The sequence below is a fragment of the Sinohyriopsis cumingii genome, chromosome 1, assembly GCF_028554795.1.
Source record: "Sinohyriopsis cumingii isolate HCF-2022 chromosome 1, ASM2855479v2, whole genome shotgun sequence".
NCBI classification, from domain to species: domain Eukaryota; kingdom Metazoa; phylum Mollusca; class Bivalvia; order Unionida; family Unionidae; genus Sinohyriopsis; species Sinohyriopsis cumingii.
In genome coordinates this window covers 61,610,464-61,630,065 of record NC_142961.1, presented here as the reverse complement: position 1 = coordinate 61,630,065, position 19,602 = coordinate 61,610,464, and the positions used below count along the sequence as shown (strand labels likewise).

Sequence of the window (19,602 nt, the reverse complement as noted above, 5' to 3'; positions counted from 1 at the left end):
AGCCACTTCAGGCTCAATTTATAACAATAAACAGTTCTGTTTAATCAGGTGAAACAAGCAAGACAAACTGCCTGCATATCAGTGTATAAACTTCAGATCAATTTAATACTGTATCAAAGTTTCAGTCGACAGCATCCACTGATGTTGGTTGATCTGTTTAATGGTACTTTTAACATAAAGAAGGAAATAGAAGCAAAGTGCCTTTCTCAAGGACACAATGAGGTAGATGATCCATACTGACCTGGGAAGGTACTGAACCCACCATCATCCCATGCCACAGATGATCCATACTGGCCTGGGGAGGTACTAAACCCACCAACATCCCATGCCACAGATGATCCATACTGGCCTGGGGATGTACTGAACCCACCAACATCCCATGCCACAGATGATCCATACTGGCCTGGGGAGGTACTGAACCCTTCATCATCCCATGCGGCTATGATGCCACCAATGTTTGACATTGGTGACTTTCAAAATCTTCAACACAAACTTTTGGTTTAAACATATTTTATTATTGCAATATGATACAATGGAACTGGGTACAAGTTCTAACAACTTAAATTAGCCCTATCTGTACATAATACAAGTATTACAACATATTTCAAAATGACAGGAGTGAATAATAATGAAGAATTATGGGATAGGCGGGGCCACAATAACAGTAATCACGATTTGAGCAGGTTATTGAAATCATCTGGTATTGGTTATATAATTGCATACATGTTGTAAAATTCAATATTTTTCATCTGCATCGTCCTTTCCCCATAGCAGTAAATCTAAACCAACAGTTGCATATGGCAATGTGAGTAATTTTTTCATCAGCTCAATTCGTTGTCTACTATACGTTGGATGGAGCAGGAAGGAATTCATGGTTGTTTCAATCCCACTTTAGGAACAAAATGGGATGTCAACATGTTGAACATGGTAATGATGAGCTTTCAGTGAACTTACATTATGTCGTAATCTAGCATGAAGAATACCTAGGGTTCGATTAATAAGATTTGGCATTTTACTTGATACAATATTTTGACATAAACACTTTGTGAAAGCACTGTAAGACATGCTAAAGTGAGTATCCTGTTTGAGATTGTTCCACAAGGCTACTGTTCAGGGTATTAAAGATGATTTGGTAGAATTTAGCATGAAACTTTTAAATACTGATTTTCATGATGCCTAAGCATATGGGACAGGTACAAGAGGAACTCTTGCTGGCATATCATAGTATAAACTTTAGCCCGCATAAGACATGACTTTCAAAATATTTAAGGTAAAAATGTAACATTATTGGTTATGCCCCTGTTCCTATCAACAATAGCAGAATAATGACTACTGTATCTCACCGTGCTTATGTAGGTAAGACAATATGTCACTATTTTGTTATATGATGTGAATTCAAAACAAAAAGACCCAAGTGGGCCTGACATTACTCATCGAGTTTATATAAGCAAGGGCTGACTACGTCACTAAGCAGGCTTAAGAAGTATTGTAAGGACATAACATGTGCAAGCAATCTCCCAAACTTTATAACATGTCAATCTAACATATTTTACTAAAGTCTGATAAAAACTCATTTAAAAAGATGGAGTCATCAACGATCTTTAAAAGTTCAAATTTACAAGCTAAGCTTTCATTTGTGCTCTAAAGTCACGAGTTTCACGCAAACTGAAACTGTAATTAACATGCATTTTTTAAAAGTCACACCCAATTCAGGTGTTTAAAAAGAAAAGCTTTTTTTTCTTTAAAACTATAAATAAAAACTATAAATTCCAAACAAATTTGTGAATACAGTCAATGCTATATAATAATGATAATATATAACTGACACATCTGGGGCACTACAACATGGCAATGCTAGCAACTGTCAAATATTAATGATAATATATAACTGACACATCCGGGGCACTACAACATGGCAATGCTAGCAACTCTCAAATATTTCACCAAAATATACCAAACATGCTTCTAAATATATAAGAACGTCTAATGTGGCAAAGATTTTAGGCATAATTTTTGCAAATAAATTCATAAACTTAGACACGGTTTTTACAAGAAATATGTTTTTACTGGACCAAAGTCAGAAAACAAAGCACAATTACTTGCAAACAAATATCTACAACTGTTTAAAGAAATTGTGATATTTAATTACAGCACACCACAGTTTGTGCTGTCCTGCCATTTTCTCTTATAATGTGTCTATTTGAAACCTTTTCTTCACGTATAAGTTACATATTTTTCATTTTAATCCCTGAAGTATATTATAATTTATATAAACTGTTCTATTGAAATTAATGCATCTTTTATTCTCAAATATTTTCTTCTGGGTTTTTGCAAGGGAAAGAACTTATAATCCTCACAATGACATTCTCAGTATTCAATATCATGGGCTACTTCCCTTGCTTTGTTTTATTTAGAGAAAGAGAGAACATATATTTTATTTAGAACACCTCATGAACATGCGTGTATCTCACACATCATCGAATGTCTGTGATCCTGATAATATAGTTACATGTCCCGAATCTGATCAAAATGGATCAGAAACATATTCCATCATGGTAACAGGCTAAGCAAATCAGATGCAAGATCACCTCATTAATATTCATAGATCTTGTTCATAGTTTAACTCATTCGAGATATTGATGAGGTAAGACTATATTTCATGTTTGATCTCAAATGGATAAAAAAGATGGCCTCCAAAGTACCACTCCAACTGTCTTAGCACTAAATACCCTACTTGTGTTGCAGTGTCACTAGCACATGCTGATGGACTGACAATGAATGGATGTTGAATGATGGAAGCATGGCTTATACCATAATCTCACTAGGTCTTACAGCCAGGTGAGCTAATAAATGTTTGATTTCTTATCTGAATGACAGCTTTGCTACATTTTTTAGTCCCATCATCAGACCTGAAAATGCCATTATAAGAGCTGTATTATAACATGTACCTTATATTGGCAGGTTCCCTCTTATATTATTATAAAAAGTGTATTATTACATGTACCTTTTATTGACAGGTCCCCTCTTATGTCATTATAACAACTATTATCACATGTACCTATAACACTGGACAACAAATTTTTACAAAAGTCATGTTACTGAAATAAAATTAGTCAATTCTTATCAATTTTTATGTGCTGAACACGAATATGACAGTCAAATTGCAAAATTGGCTCTAGTTTTTTTGTAATCTGCAAGAAATTAATGTTTACATAACGAAATGCATTCCAATAGTAAAAGGTCAACTGTAATAGCCTACCTATAAAAAATCAAGTCATTGACTACATCTTAGATTTCTTCGCCTGTCTCTTGTACAGCTGTTCGGAAGCATCTCTGAGGAGTGTCCAGCAGTAGTCAGCCAGCATTGTAGTGGACCATTTTCCCTGGTATCTTTGTTCCATTGTTGCAATATCTTGATGAAAACGTTCGCCGTGTTCATCACTAACAATACCACAGTTGCTAGGAAAGAAATCCAAATGGGAATGAAGGAAGTGAATCTTTAGTGACATATTGCAGCCAAGTTTCTTATACTTCATCAACATGTCTTCTACTAGTTCCTTATAGTTTTCTGCCCTAACATTTCCGAGGAAGTTTGTAGAAACTAGGCGAAAAGCATTCCATGCTTGTTTCGCGTCACCTTCCAGCAAGTTGTTGAACCGGTCATCTTTGAAAAGCTCTCGAATCTGAGGACCCACAAAAACTCCCTCTTTAATCTTTGCTTCGCTGAGTCGAGGGAATTTTTCATGCAGGTATCGGAATGCTGGCAAAGTCCGGTCAATGGCTTTCACGAAGTTCTTCATCAAACCTAGTTTGATGTGAAGGGGTGGTAGCAAGATTTACTGAGCCTCAACCAGAGCTGGGTGTTGGATATTCTTCTCTCCAATGGCTACATTCTGCCTGTGAGTCCATTCCTTCCTCATGTAGTGCATTTCCCTTGCTGGGCTATCCCACTCGCATAAGAAACACATGTATTTTGTATATCCTTGCTGCAGTCCCATTAAAAGGGCAACTACCTTCAAATCACCACAGAGGTGCCAGCTGTACTTGTTATACTCAATGGAATTCAGTAGCTGCCTTAAGTTATCGTATGTCTCTTTCATGTGGACAGCATACGCTACTGGAATAGATGGAAGAATGTTTCCATTGTGCAAAAGCACAGCCTTGAGACTCAGTTTCGAAGAGTCCACAAATAGTCTCCATTCTTGTGGGTCATGAGTGATTTTTAAAGCATTCATGAGGCCCTCAATATCGGAACAGAATATCAGATTACTTTCCTTTCTGAAGAAAGGCTCCAATTGCTGGTGGCGCTTTCGATATGCAGTAATTGTGACATCTTCTTCTAGAAGATTCCATTGTTGGAGTCTTGATCCTAGCAATTCTGCCTTGTTCTTTGATAAGTCCAAATCACGAATCAGGTCATTTAGTTCTTCCCGTGTTATTCTGTGTGGGGTTGATGATGCACCACAGTGAAAATCTGGATCACTGCATGCTGATGGACCAGGAGAAGAACAGGTCGACTCACCTTTGTCTTCGTCAGATGAATCAAGAGAATATTCTGCTGGAGGTTCTGGAATAGGAAGTCCCTCACCATGTGGAACTGGTCTCAATGCAGACGGAATGTTTGGGTAGACTATTCTCGACTTCTTTCGCTTCGTTATTCCGCCGGAAAGAGGAGGAACCAAGCAGAAGTAACAGTCATTTAGGTGGTTGCTTGGCTCTCTCCACACCATTGGGACTGCAAACGGCATTGATGACCTTTTGCAATTCAACCACTGTGAAAGCTGTGTTGTACATGTAGCACAGCATATATGCGGAGCCCAAGGCTTGTCTTGGTCACCAACCTTGCATCTGAAGTAAAGATGATATGCCTTCTTCACTTGAGAATTGATACTTTTCTTCTGGTTGGCAAATGTCACTTCCCCACAAATATAGCAAAAATTGTCCGCGGTATTAACACACTTTCGAGGCATTACTGTTCTTTATTGTACGTAAATGGATAAAATAATAAGTTTTATGTAACAGTAGCTTGAACTGTCTCGCACAACGTCTAAAATATTTTAAATGCTGAACCTATCTGATTGGGCTTTATATAGTACACTGCTTACGTCAGCTTCAGCAGCCGCCTGGCATTAGTATAATAGGCCTACACATGTATAGTACACTGCTGACGTCAACTTACTTCAGCAGCCGCATGGCATTAGTATTGCATTGCATCAGAAAATGATGCAATCAACTGTAGATGATGTGAGCATGATGGTATTATGCAATGTTACATCATTATTCCGGATGTTGCTGCAGTCCTACTGGAGAAATTTACACAGTGAAACATAGAAAATGAGGTATATGAATATCTTCAAAACGAGAGCCAATACAAATTTTTCACGGTTATATTCGTGTTCGGCACACCAAAATACTACAGATTAGGGCCTTTTCAAGTCAGTAATGATTTCACTGTTGACCAGTGTAACTGATGGGTCTCGTTTTATGTAAATATAAGATAAGATCTGTGTTATCATATGTACCTTTAATGGCAGGTCCCCTCTTATGCCATTATAACTATTTTCAAATGTACCTGTAACTGATGGGTCCTGTTGAATGTCAATATAAAAACTGTGTTATCATATGTACCTTTTACTGGCAGGTCCCCTCTTATGTCATTACAAAAACTATTATCATATGTACCTTTTACTAGCAGGTCCCCTCTTATGTCATTACAAAAACTATTATCATATGTACCTTTTACTAGCAGGTCCCATCTTATGTCATTACAAAAACTGTTATCATATGTACCTTTTACTGGCAGGTCCCCTCTTATGTCATCACACAAACTATTATCATATGTACCTTTTACTAGCAGGTCCCCTCTTATGTCATTACAAAAACTATTATCATATGTACCTTTTACTAGCAGGTCCCCTCTTATGTCATTACAAAAACTATTATCATATGTACCTTTTACTAGCAGGTCCCCTCTTATGTCATTACAAAAACTATTATCATATGTACCTTTTACTAGCAGGTCCCATCTTATGTCATTACAAAAACTGTTATCATATGTACCTTTTACTGGCAGGTCCCCTCTTATGTCATTATAAAACTATGTTATCATATGTACTTTTTATTTGCAGGTCCCCTCTTATGTCATTATAAGATCCGTATTATCATATGTACCTTTTATTGGCAGGTCCTCTCTTACACCATTTGATACTGGATTCTCTGACAGCATTAATGAGGGCTTCATACTTGTCTGTCTGAAAATAAGGTTTTGAGCAATAATTTCATGCAATGACATAGCATGATACTGTATACACAGCTTTGAGTACTTAATTTTTGCAATATAATGGTTAAGAAAGGTTCATAATAATTTGTAACAGCTGCAGGTTGCAGAACTTGTCTTGGTGGCCATACTGGATGTCAGATTGGCACAATTTTCATTTAGTACCAACTAGATATCACAAGACATCTGGTGAAAACCATGTTGATATAACTTTTCATTACTAAGGAGTACAGGTAAAAATTTTATTAAGACCAACTAGACATCAAATAAAGACTTCTGGTGAAACCCCCATGCTGAGTGAAACCATTTGATGCTGAGTGAAACCACCCCAAACCACCCCAATGCTGAGTGAAATCCCCATGCTGAGTGAAACCACCCCAATGCTGAGTGAAACCACCTTGATGCTGAGTGAAACCACCCCAATGCTGAGTGAAACCCCCATGCTGAGTGAAACCACCTTGATGCTGAGTGAAACCACTCCGATGCTGAGTGAAACCCCCATGCTGAGTGAAACCACCCCAATGCTGAGTGAAATCCCCATGCTGAGTGAAACCACTCCGATGCTGAGTGAAACCCCGATGCTGAGTGAAACCACCCCCATGCTGAGTGAAACCACCCCGATGCTGAGTGAAACCACCCCAATGCTGAGTGAAACCCCAATGCTGAGTGAAACCACCTTGATGCTGAGTGAAACCACCATGCTGAATGAAACCACCCCAATGCTGAGTGAAATCCCCATGCTGAGTGAAACCACTCCGATGCTGAGTGAAACCCCCATGCTGAGTGAAACCACCCCCATGCTGAGTGAAACCACCCCCATTCTGAGTGAAACCACCCTGATGCTGAGTGAAATCCCCATGCTGAGTGAAACCACTCCGATGCTGAGTGAAGCCACCCCCATGCTGAGCGAAACCACACTGATGCTGATGTGACTTTCTTTTCAGGATGAGTTGCATAAGCAAACATTTTAAGCTGCCTGCTGTGGCAGCCATATATTGGATGTCAGATTGGCAACATTTTCATTTAGGAGGAAAAAGATATAGCAAAAAAGTCTTTTGGTGAAAAATCCATGCTGATATGATAATTCAAGTGGAGTAGCAATAAAAAGATTTTCAAAGATGATTGTTGTGGTGGCCACACGAAATCCAGCAGAATCATTTTCATTCAAGACCAACTATACATCAAAAGAAGTCTTCTAGTGAAAACCTCATACTGATACAACTATGCAGGGCCTGAAAATAATGGCCTGAAAATAATTTTCAGGGCCTGAAAATTATGGCGGTCCAAGGTCCAGGACCAATTTCTTTAGGCTGTGGATTGGACGGTCATAAGTAAGCAGCACAAAATGTCAGATCTTTCATATTTCTTATTTGTTCCTATACATTATAGAAAATAGCTTTTCAATCCTTAAAATATCTGAAAAGTGTCTTAAACCTGCACTGATGCAAGTAGAAGCTGATCAGCTGTGAGTGACTGGTGCTGTGAAATATCACTGGAAACCTGCAAATTTAGCATGCAACGTAATACTAAGCATCAATAGTATCCGATTACTGTAAATACTAAGAGTTTAAGTATGGATTTACTGGTGAAATGTTGGTGGTGGTGTTGTTGTAAGGTTTAACGCCATTTTTCAGCACACAATAGGCTATACGTGGTGACCAGTATTAATGGTGGAGAAAGAACCTGGGAAAACCCCAGAAAGAATCACAGACCCACGAGAAGCTACTGGCAAGCTTTTTCACATACCCACACTGGCTGAATGACTCGAACCCACGCAGACAGAGGTGAGCTGCCAGTGATCTGTAATGGAGAGCGCTTTAGACCACTCGGGGCCCCCTGGTGAAATGTCAACCAATGGGAATTTGTCTGCTACAAGATGTTTTGCAATGCAAGGCTTCAAACATCCCAGGTCCAAAAAGGCTGCAAGTTATGATAAAAATAAATGCATTCAGACTTTACACGATCACTGAAAAAAGGCTTGCCTATTGGTTGAGTATGATGACAAGAGGTTATTTTTGCCATATTCAGCATGTCCAGCATTCTCAGAGTCAACAAACTGTCTATTCAAAGGCAAGTCCAATTTAATAAATGACTTATTGATAGTACATGAAACAAGCAAAAGGCATATTACTTACACCAGTCAAGTTATTGACAGTAAATAAACATAACCCTCTCAATTACCAAGAATCTGATTCCCTGAGCCTTTTCAAAGCTGAGTGTTCAATCAGTTGTTCATCATGTAAGAAGGACCTGAACCAGACAATTTCTGTCCTGATGAGACCATTGCCCACTGATTGCTTTTTTTGAGAAAGTACAGCGATTGACTTGTACACTCCAAAAGCAATGTAAGGTTCTTCTGAGGTTAGGCAATCTGTCAAGTAGCCTGAGTTTTCTCTCTGACCATTCTTTTCCTATCCCATTTTACATAGTTTGACAACAAAAAGGTCAGAGGAAACTATCTGCCAAGTGATTCGTTTACTGACTGCTTATAAACTGACTTCATGGTTATTTCCCATTGTTTCAGTGAACAAGAATTAAATGATTTATTAGAATTAAGTTTACGTCAACTACAGCACTGAGATTCAAAGAGCCAATAGAAGGCATAATCACATGATTTACAAATTCTAAAATGTAATTGTTAGTAAAATATTTATATGAATAAATTCTGAATAAAGTAATTGTCTGAATTTTTTAGATTGCACTAATTTTGTTATTTTATAATGCACTGTAGTAAACATCTATATGTCAGACTTGGCTGTTGGACTAGTAATTAGTTTATTCACACTTGAGCAATTTAGAACTGGTTGTGGACCACTGAGCCAAAAGCAAAATTTTCAGGCCCATTTATGCCTTCAGGATTAGTAGTGATAATAAGATTTTGAAGGCTGCTACCAGGAATGCCATAGTCAACATTAGATTAGCACTATTTTCATTTATGTTTTATAATTTTTGTTGTTTGAGGGATTTAATATATGTCCACCTGGGGCCCCTTTCCATTTAGGACTAACTAGACATCATAAGGAGTTTTCTAATGAAAACCCCACATCGATATATCTATCCATTCACGAGCAACTATAACAAGATTTAATTTAGGATCAAACAGAACTTAGGATGAATGTTTGTGTTAAGTATTTAGGAGAAGTAATGATAACAAAATTGTGCTAACTGCTGGACAGACAACAGTCAAAAGGTCATCCCATAAATTCTCATGAGCCATTAACAGCTGAGCAAAAAAAAATGTTCATGCAACATCTCAAACCTATGCATTAACAAACTATGAAGAAATATGTCTTTATCATATTTATAATACTACTACTCTTAAAATGTTCTTGTCTCGTGCCTTTTATTTTAACATGTTGGTATAAGTATGGATATATTGAGTGTGTGTGTGTGTGTGTATATATGTATATATATATATATGTATATATATATATATATATATATATATATATATATATATATATATATATAAAGTTTAAGTGCGGAAAACTCAGTGTATAACACTAATAAAAACCTGGCCTCAATTTGTGCAGAATAGCCTAATTGTTTATCTAAGCAAAATTACTCATTAACTGCTAGGTATGCGCTTTAAAGAATTTTGCTTGAGGTCATGTCAAAAAACAGTTATTGAAGAGATGAAACAGTAATTTGTATATGCTGTTAAATCTTCCTCTTTTCATCATGTGTGTACATGCAGATGTGGTTCCTCTTTTAAATACTTATTTTCAGGAGAGAGAGAATCTACAATGAAGAATATGTGTTTAGATCTCCTTTATTGTTTATTTAATCATATAAATGTTTTACTAACCTTAACATTTTAAAATTGTTAAACCATGTGATCTGTATGGTAGTTAGCAATTAGCATGACTGACTTGCCACCCTGAAGGATGCAGGTTTGAATCTGACCATCACAGCATGGTTCAGATACCATGGAATATACTTGAGCAGTGCACTTTACTCCTTTTGCCTCAGCTATAAATAACCTGCTCGTGTTGCTGCATGCTCAACCACACCAATTTTTGCTCACCTGGGCATAAGGACAGGTAAGCTAATGGTGTATAGTGATTAAGCAGATCTCACTAGCTTGGATCAAATTTGATCTCCGGGCTGTAACTGGCCATCAATCTCTCTCACTCATCATACAGGAAAATGACAAGAACTTCTTGAAAGGAATATTTAAGTTTATGAATGAGACGGACCACAAATTCTGGCAAACAATAAGTTATTCAGTGGAAAGAAACATCTCTCTTTTTACAAAGTTTTGAAAAATCTAAGATTCTGATTCAACTTGTACATCACTTTTCTTTAGTTGTCTGACAAATTTCTTCAATGTGAAGATTTGATGCAAATATTTTATTCTGAAGTCCTATCTGATAGAATAGCGTACATGTGAACTCCCAGATGGGAGGGTTGCCTCCAAACATGATGGCTGTCTCCCATCACTCACTGAAATCTCCATGTATACATTTTTTTCCGAAAATGTTTTAATTTTTTTCCATTTTGTTCAAACACAGCTTTCATCATAGTACATTTACAATAATACTGGTTATGATCACGTGACTGAACTGGCTTATGCATGGCAAAATTGCTGAGCTCAAATTTCAAGCAGTATAAAACAATTAACATCCCTTAGATTCTGTCAGCAGGGTCCACTGGCTTCAGTATTTTAAGTTTGTTGACATGGATTATACTATGTGAGATCAGAAGTAATTATAATAGGATTATGATTATAGAGATTAAATAATTATAGTTGGATTACTTAAAAGCTCAATCAGCATAAAAAATGGCCAGTTTGGCTTCAGTGTTAAAAGTTGGTTGAGAAGTCTAAGCTTGCATTATCTTGCAATACTATAAATGCCAAAATCTAAGCAACCAAACTATACACAAAATTCACTGATGGATGGAAATGGGAATTTTGTTTGGTTGGAATCAAATTCAATGGATAAGAATATGTATTCTTCCCTTCCATAAAGTTTGTTTTAAAATCTGGCAAGAGGACATTATGCATTATGCAGCATATTAAAGCATATTAAACACAACAACAATTACACTATCGCTGAAATCCATGCATCCAATGTGGATAACGATATATATGCCAAGATACAGTTTGCTAACTTTATAGCTTAACCTAATCTCCCATTTATAACAGATCATTTTTCAGATCTAGTAAAAAATAAATAATTGCACAAAAATCATCAAATGGATGAAAACAACTAACTCAAAGTGATGCAAGGTTTGGGATCCTCATTTTTAATAGAAAGTCGACAATATGTGCCACAATTAAAAATGTGCAGATCTTATTGAAAATCCTCCCACTTTTAAGTCAAAATTCCCAAACAAATTTTACAAATCCCCCAATTTGCCATAAACTGACTTCTATGTATCAAATAGACATGAGAGGCACCAAGCATTTATATAACTCAACTAAATATGTTATCTAATTTCATAGGCCTAGGTCAAGCAGCCTCTGCCTAAACATGCCAAATAGTTTTCCTGAATAAATTATTTATCAAAAATGTAAAATGTGCCAAAAAACCTAACAATAAGTATTCAGCTGGCCAGGTCTACCTGCTCCAATGCGGCATGGTTAAAAAAATGTACATAGTTGCTTGAGCTAGAAAAGCATATTACTATGACCCTTAACAGTAGGCCACTGAGGAGATTAAAACTCCATGTATGCTGTACAATTTCATGACCATACACACAACACTGAAGGACCTGAACTCAATGCAAAAACTTAACATAATCAATGGAGCATAAAATGTATATCCATGTTTCCAAGTTTTGCCCACACAACAGTGAAAAGGGAGCTAAGCAAAATGCAAAAGCTTAACACTAACATAATGCTTGATGACATAACTATCAAAAAGTGACCCATACGCCTAGTAATTTCATCTGTATACTTCAAGCAGCCTCCGCGTCAACACTAAAATGGACTTCAGATGGCTATACAAATGTGTCAAAACTACAAAGAACTTGGAATGGCTATGAGTTTAGACTGAAGGCTTGACAGCTGATAAACTATATGCCACTCTTCTATTGTAGTATATAAATTATACCATTGGTCAGAATATAGTTAAGAGCACATTTTTAGTAAACTGAGTTCTCAGAGAATACTTACCCAATCACATAAACATTAGGACAGGGATATCAGGCTGCTATTTGCCAATCCAGCCCTACTAAATGATCAAAATCATCTTTTCCCATCTATTTCCTATAGACAAAGGGCAATAACTCTTGCCAATTATCTCCCTTACCACTGTCAGGTGTGGCTAATTTTTAAACTGAGCAATATACTAATGAGGATGCTGGCATGGGAGAGTGGTTGGGTGGGTTTTTAAGTAATGTGATTGGGTAAGTAATCCCGAGAAACAATTCACTTTAAAATTTGCTTTCTCCTTCAAATACATTCCCAAATCACAGTAATGGTAGGAGAACAGGTAATAGGAGGAGGGAATGCTGAGCATCCAATCTCTACCTTGGGTATCGTTCTAGGGAATGATGGCTGCAGTGTATCCCTAAGGATGAAAGACTGAGCATCAAAATTCCCTTTGTGTCAGAATTGGGGTCTGACTGAGTAAAACATAAACGCTGGCATCAAAACTGAGGTCAAATTAAAATTTTGGGGGTCCATGAAGCACAATAGAGGGCAAAGGGAAACACTGTTGACTTCATTTCCATTGCTAATGATAACCCATTTTCCTAATTACATAAGTAACACAGCCTAGGGTCACATGATCTAAGACCCTACATATGGTTAAGAAGATAATTAAAATTTCACTTGCAAATCCAGTGAAGTCGATATGCTTTCTTGATTATTTTATTGGGTCTGGTGGTCATCTGGGCTGCCACTACTGGACCAACCAGGTTCAAGGTTGGCCTCTGTCAAACTAAAACTCAGATAAAAACTTGAGAAGGCTGACTCTGCACACCAGCCAACAGTATCTCAAACTGAAATGTTACATTTGAAGGCGAAGCTCACAGAGATCTAATCTCATGAGACCTCTGAGTACACTGAGCATATAACCAATTTCAGAATTGAAGTATGGGCTTGAGGGGTGATATTGTTTCCTGGCTTTCAGTGGAAGATAGATGTGTTATACATGCCACAAATGATACTGTGTGTTTCAAGTGATGCTTAAGTGTACGTACAGGATCTTGCATGATCTCGCTGCTCTCACCTTGTCTATGGAGGGAAGTGAGCAGATGACAAGTTTGCAGATAGTTTGAGTATGGGTATGTAATTTGCTGACCCTGCATGCTGAAGCTAAAACTATCAAGAAACAAGTTTTGTATGACAGTAGCTTTATCAAAGTGTGGGCTAAAGGCTCAAATTTATTTTCATTAAACCAGGTTAAAATCCAAGCCAGACTCTATTTTGGGAACAGAGTGAAAGAATTTATTTGATTGAGATCAAAAATGACAAACAGATGCAAGAGATCTTTATCATGCCCAACATCACATCTACTTTGATTCTGGAATGTGTCTGATATCAAGGAGCAGTAGCCTTTGATATTAACTGGGGCCAATTGTTTCTCTTCCAAGAGTCAAAGAAAAAATTCAGCCAGATGAGGATTTGAGGCACTCAGAGGGATGATGTTAGTGATATGGCACCAGTCCCTAAAAACACGCCACTTTCTCTCCTAAGCCTTCAGTGTGGAGGGCCTTCTTAAGTGAAGGTTACAATTGTTTGTCTCGCAAGGCTGTCTGGGTTCGGGTTGGCCATAATCTTTCTGGGCAGATCTATTGATAGACTGAGTAGATCAATAACCCAGGGCTTGTCCCATCTGAGAGGGGCTATCAGAATCATCTTGTATTTCCGACCCTGTAACTTCTGGATTACTTTTGATACCCTGACCATGGGAGGAGCTTCTGGGTCTGGAACTTGAAAGACAAATGTGGGCAACTTGTGATTCCATCTTGTCACAAATAGATCGATCATCAGACACCCTCAAAGTGTGCAGATCTGAATAAAGACCAACTGATGAAGAGGCCATTCCATGTGCATGACTTGACTTTCCTGGATAGTGTTGGACAAGACAATGAGTCTGACAGGAACGTGTCTGATTTGTACATTGATATGGAGGTTGATGCACTAACATAGAAACTGCCAAATCAGAACACACAGGTCAGGTGGTTTTGTGCCCTGTTTGAGAATGTTAAGTCATCATCAAAAAGTTGTTGGACATAATGAGGGCTGTTCTGCCTGAGAGTCAATCCTTCCAGAAGTGAAAGGTATTGATGACAGGCTTCTCCAGCGGGACACAGGAATGATTGCACCAATGACACAGGAATGATTGTATCTCAGGCGTGATCATGACTGATTGATCAAAGGAACTTGAAAAGGGGTACCAATGTGCTAGTAACGTAATTGTAAGGGTCTCATATAAAGATGGCTGAGTGGGATCAAGTCCACCATTGCATTGAATAATCTGAGGAGTTGCAAGAACCATTTCAGTGAAATCCAAGTCCTGCTGGAAATGAACTCAACCAGTTCAATGATCCTGATTATGTGAACACAAGGAAGCCAAACCAGATTCAGGCTGGTGATGAACTCGATACCCAGATAGACAAAAAGCTGGGATGGATGGAGGTTGGACTTTTCGCAGTTCACTAGAAAGCCTAAATGATCTAAAAGTGAGAGAAGATCATTTCTGCCTTGGAGAAGAACAAAACTTACCATATGTTTTTGGAGGATGTCATCCAGGTTTGCTGCCACCATTGTAGATGAAGTCAATCAGAATAGGGTGATGATGCAATCCATAACCTTGGTAAAAACCCAAGGGTTGATGTTGAGGCCATAGGGTACGACTCTGAACTTCTGTGTTGTGGTTAGCAAAATGGAGAAATTTTTGTGACGTGGGGTGGATAGGGAGGTGTCTGGTCTGATCGAGATTGATGGCATACTGAACTTGTCAGATGGATCGATCTCACAGTCTCCATCCTGAATTTTGGTGGCAAAATGTATTGGTTGAGGCAACTCAGGTCAATGATTGGCTTCAACTTGCCATTTGCCTGGGAAAACCCCCCAGCAACTGTTGTTTTTACACAATCACCACTGTCAGTTTTTCGATGAAGACCGTATCTCCTGTTGTGGAAAGGCATCCTTCTCAAGATCTAACTGTACATCCATAGGGGAGAAGAATAAAGGGGAGGGTGTTGGATAAATGAAATCCAAAGCCCTACCAAAATAACCTGGATCACCCATTGTTCTGAAAGAATAGGGTGATCGAGTGAGCCTGAAATTGTAGGAGGTGGCTGCCCACAGGTAAGCTGTCTGCGGGTGGTGGGGAGGGTAGGTCAATGTCATGAGTTAGAAGGCATGAAGGCTGAGAAACTTGGTTTGTTGTTGCCTCTGTATGGTTGCCTCCTAGCTTGGTTAGACTGTTGTCTCCTGACACTGGACTGGGTTCTATACTGCACATCTGACTCAAAATATCCCTTGTCAATAGTCTGCTAATTGTCCCTCCACAGTGGTGGGGGCTGATTGACTCGAAATGCCCATGTGGGTTGAACAGTTAGTTCAAGCAGCAATTCCAGAGCTGCCTGCCTCCGAACTTTTTTAATTGTCCCTCTGAAGAGTAACAGTGACCCACATGGAGTCATCCATAAAGCCAAGGTATGATGAGGCTTGAGCGACCTGGACTGCAGACATGCTTCACAATGTATTAGGTCCAATTTAGCCAAAGTGGTCAACGCCTTGGCCATGGAATGGTGAGCTGCCAGGTTAATGATTCTATCAATCCTGGCCATCACCTCCCAAACAGGGTCATTGATAGATTTCTTACTGAGTCGGAAAAATGCCAATGAGGCCAAATCTAATACTGAAGATGTAGCGACTATGTTCCACACTGGCTTTGATGTGGCATGGAACACATTTTTGTCCACTTTATAAAATAGTGCAGTGGACATGTAAACTGCTGCTAAATATTGTCAAGGGCTGGGCAACCGGTACTGAAGCCATTTGAGTGAGCTTTGCTCCAATGATAGAACGTTACTGGTATACTTGGGTCACCAATTCTACCCGGCAGCCATTCGCTGATCGCCTATTGAGGAAGAAGCCAAAAAGATAGTCTCTTCCTCCTCGTCAAAATCTACCGATGCTTTAACCTTATAGTTTTGAACAGTGGTACAAGGCGGAGGGCGTTATGAAGTTGCCAACACCCTATAAATTTCCTCAAGTGCGGTCTTGAAGCTATATAGTCATTTCCATGGTCGGATTTGTAGGAGCTTCGTCACACTCACTTTGTGTTGAGTCCTGATCTGGTTCCACCTGCAGCTCAAGATAAGCCATACCAAGTGGAATTAATGACTCAATTCTGTCCTCTTTTGAAAATGTCACTAACTCTCCCATATGGTCGGCCTGGATGCTGGAGGCATAGATGTTCTGGCTATCATTAGTACCAGCTGCTCTAAGGGCCTGGCTGGATGGTCAGATTTCTCATTGAAATCTCCATCATAGTAAAAGTATGTCACTGATGGTATGGTTAAACAAAAAGACCTGTCACTAAGACCCACTTAAATCCTAGCTGGCTGGACTGTTTTTCAGTTGGATGGCTCTATGGCCAAAGACAGCAAGGCTGTGTTATGAAATGGATCCAATGTATCACATACAAACCCCATGCATTCAGACTTAGAGGCCCAAAGGCCATGCTCGGACATTCTGGGAGGGGAGCTTATGCCTACTGGGCAGCCTACAATTGGAGGGACACTCCCTGAATAAGTTGGAAATTGCAAGCAACAAACTTAAGGCTTGATGAGGGGAGGCCTCAGCATCCCCCACAAGACTCACAAAGAAGGCTGACAATGGATGTATTGTCAGGATGTCAACATTATCTTGATTTGACTTAGTCCATCCTTCCTTCCCTTTTGATGCCTTCTGGACTATTGGCTGAATTTCATGCATTTAGTTGACATGTCTACTGAAAAGACAAAAAAAGAAAAAACAAAGCATAAATTAGCAATTCAGCATGTTACTAAATTGCTAATACCACCCTCATTACTAATGGAGTAAACGAAAATAGTGTCATGCTAACTCGCAAATGACAACATGATTTCAACAATAGCGTGCTGTAACATGGTCTGAAGTAGTCCATAAAGATGACAAAGTCACTCAAAATTTGGAGAAAAAAAATAAAAATAATATATACAACCTGTAGAAGAATGATTGTCTAACACAATAAATCCATATTTAAAGTTGGATTGTCCAATTTTAACACTAAGATGGCTCGTATTGATGGAAGTATAATGAACATTGTTAACAGCACAGCAGCAAATGACACATGGCAGTGGCAAGGAGATAGGCAAGAGTTATTGCCCTTTGACTATGTGAGATAAACAGGAAAAGATGATTTTCATCTTTTAGTAGGGCTTGATTCATGAGGCAGCAGGCTTATATCCCACTCCTAACAGCAATGTGATTGGGCAATGTATATGAAGGAAAAACACTATGCTCTAAATTTTATTAAATTCTACATCATACCTGTAAGAATTCTTGCAGCTCAATCTCTGAGTCAGTCTCAAATTTTTCCTGTATCTCACCTTGGGCTTCTGGAGACAGGTATGCAGGATTTATCCACCCAAAGAAAACCTCTTCCTAGAAATAATGTTTCAATTGTTAAACCACTGTCAAATACAGTCAACTGAAGGGCAACTAAATGTTTTAAAAGCTTACGTTATCAATAAATTAGTATATGCATTTAAGATCAGTGAGCTCATACAAGCTGATAAAATGAATCATGCAAAACAATAGAAAACAACCTGTGACATCTTAAAAGAACAACCAACTTAAATTCAAGACTTAATTAGGGATTCACAAATCAACTTGCCAAACTACAGGACAAACTCAAATTTCACTCAGGCAAGCTCAAGTTTCCAGTCACATGCCCATGGGCAAGTCCAAAAAATTGAGCTGGGTGTTTGTGTTCCATATGTAATGCCCCAATACATATTTTCATCTTGTATTCAATGTCAAGGTCACTTGCATTTTCTCACACAGGTGTGATAATGTGAATGTTTACTAACTGAAGCCACTTTTGACAAATAAGGAGTCGATAATAGTATTCCAATTTATCAGTTACATTTTAATAATAACACTGGTAAGTATCTGGGATTAGCTGACATTTAAATCCCTTACTTTACCTCCAGCAATTTGTTAGCTGGCCGAATCTAAAGATTGTTTGATGCATGTTGCCATCTTTAGGTTAGTAAGGTGTTAATTGTTAATAATATAGCTTGTGAGGTTTCATTAGCAGGTGTGCTTGGAAAGAAAAGGTACTTGTCACTAATCATTAACCACCATTGTCATTGAAAGCATGCTTGATGAACCAAAAATGTAACACCCATATGTGGTATTTACGACGTGTTGATTATATGGTAATTAATAGGAGACTGATGGTCACAGGTAAATACTGCTTGGCAAACAATTAAATGAATTAAAACAAGTGTTCTCAATCTCTAAAGTTGGCTTGTCAAATGTCTGTAACTATGCACATCAGTGATTTCAATGTGACTAGATGATAATTGTGAATTACATTGATAAAATCCATGTGCACAAATATTTTAGTTGAGACTATAAATTAATCATCACAAAGTGTCAGGCTTGAACTATTCATGACGTAGTTGACGAAATGAGTCTGCTATCGTATAAAGGCAAGAAAAGGAAACTGGACAAAGTTTCTAACTCTAATTAACCTATGTTACAGAAAAAATAAGCAGTATGATGCTCCTAAACTTGCATGAAAGTTCCATCATGATGGAAAATCCAGCTTTTTCAAAATCATTTTCTACTGACCATTTTTGCAGCAAGCTCAATTTTCTCAAGGGCAAGTTAAATTTTCCAGTCATCTCGGCAAGCTGTGTAAGGATGAAAATATCTGTCAATCTATAAAGAGCACATTAATTTGGGCAAGAGAACAATTAAGTATGTGTTAAATCGCTATACTGCAATGATTTTTAATGTCTGTGTCATGAGATGAAGTGATTCTTAATTAAGCCTTCGTTCATTTAACTGTCAGACAGACTGGAAGAAAAAAGGTTAACTTTGATCTTTGTATCGAACATGTCAGAGTTGAAATTGTCCAGAATCAGTTATTTGTAAATCTAGAAGTCAGGGTGACTGCAATTTTTGTGCCTAGTTATAAAAGGCGGTAGATATATTTCATCCTGATTGGTTATGCTAAAAAAGTGGTGTGTTTCCCACACGAAATTTCTTGGTTTTAATATGCCCCATCAAAAAATTAGTCAGTCTATGTTTTCCTGCAAGAGGAAAAAAATACAGGTGACACCAAGATTGAATTTAGAAGAAATTCTCGTAAAACATGTAT

The 19,602-nt window shown here is 38.1% G+C and overlaps 1 protein-coding gene across 2 annotated transcripts in view; it reads right to left on the bottom strand.

The window, feature by feature from the left end:
* Positions 1–19,602, bottom strand: part of LOC149806964 (prolyl 3-hydroxylase OGFOD1-like) — a 64,865-nt gene that overhangs the window by 17,621 nt on the left and 27,642 nt on the right. For both annotated transcript variants that reach the window (XM_089960159.1, XM_089960160.1), the window contains 2 exons: positions 17,760–17,873; positions 6,172–6,251 (listed from right to left, as the gene is read on the bottom strand). In XM_089960159.1, coding sequence (XP_089816285.1) covers positions 6,172–6,251; positions 17,760–17,873 — 194 coding nt within the window. The remainder of the gene's footprint in view (positions 1–6,171; positions 6,252–17,759; positions 17,874–19,602) is intronic.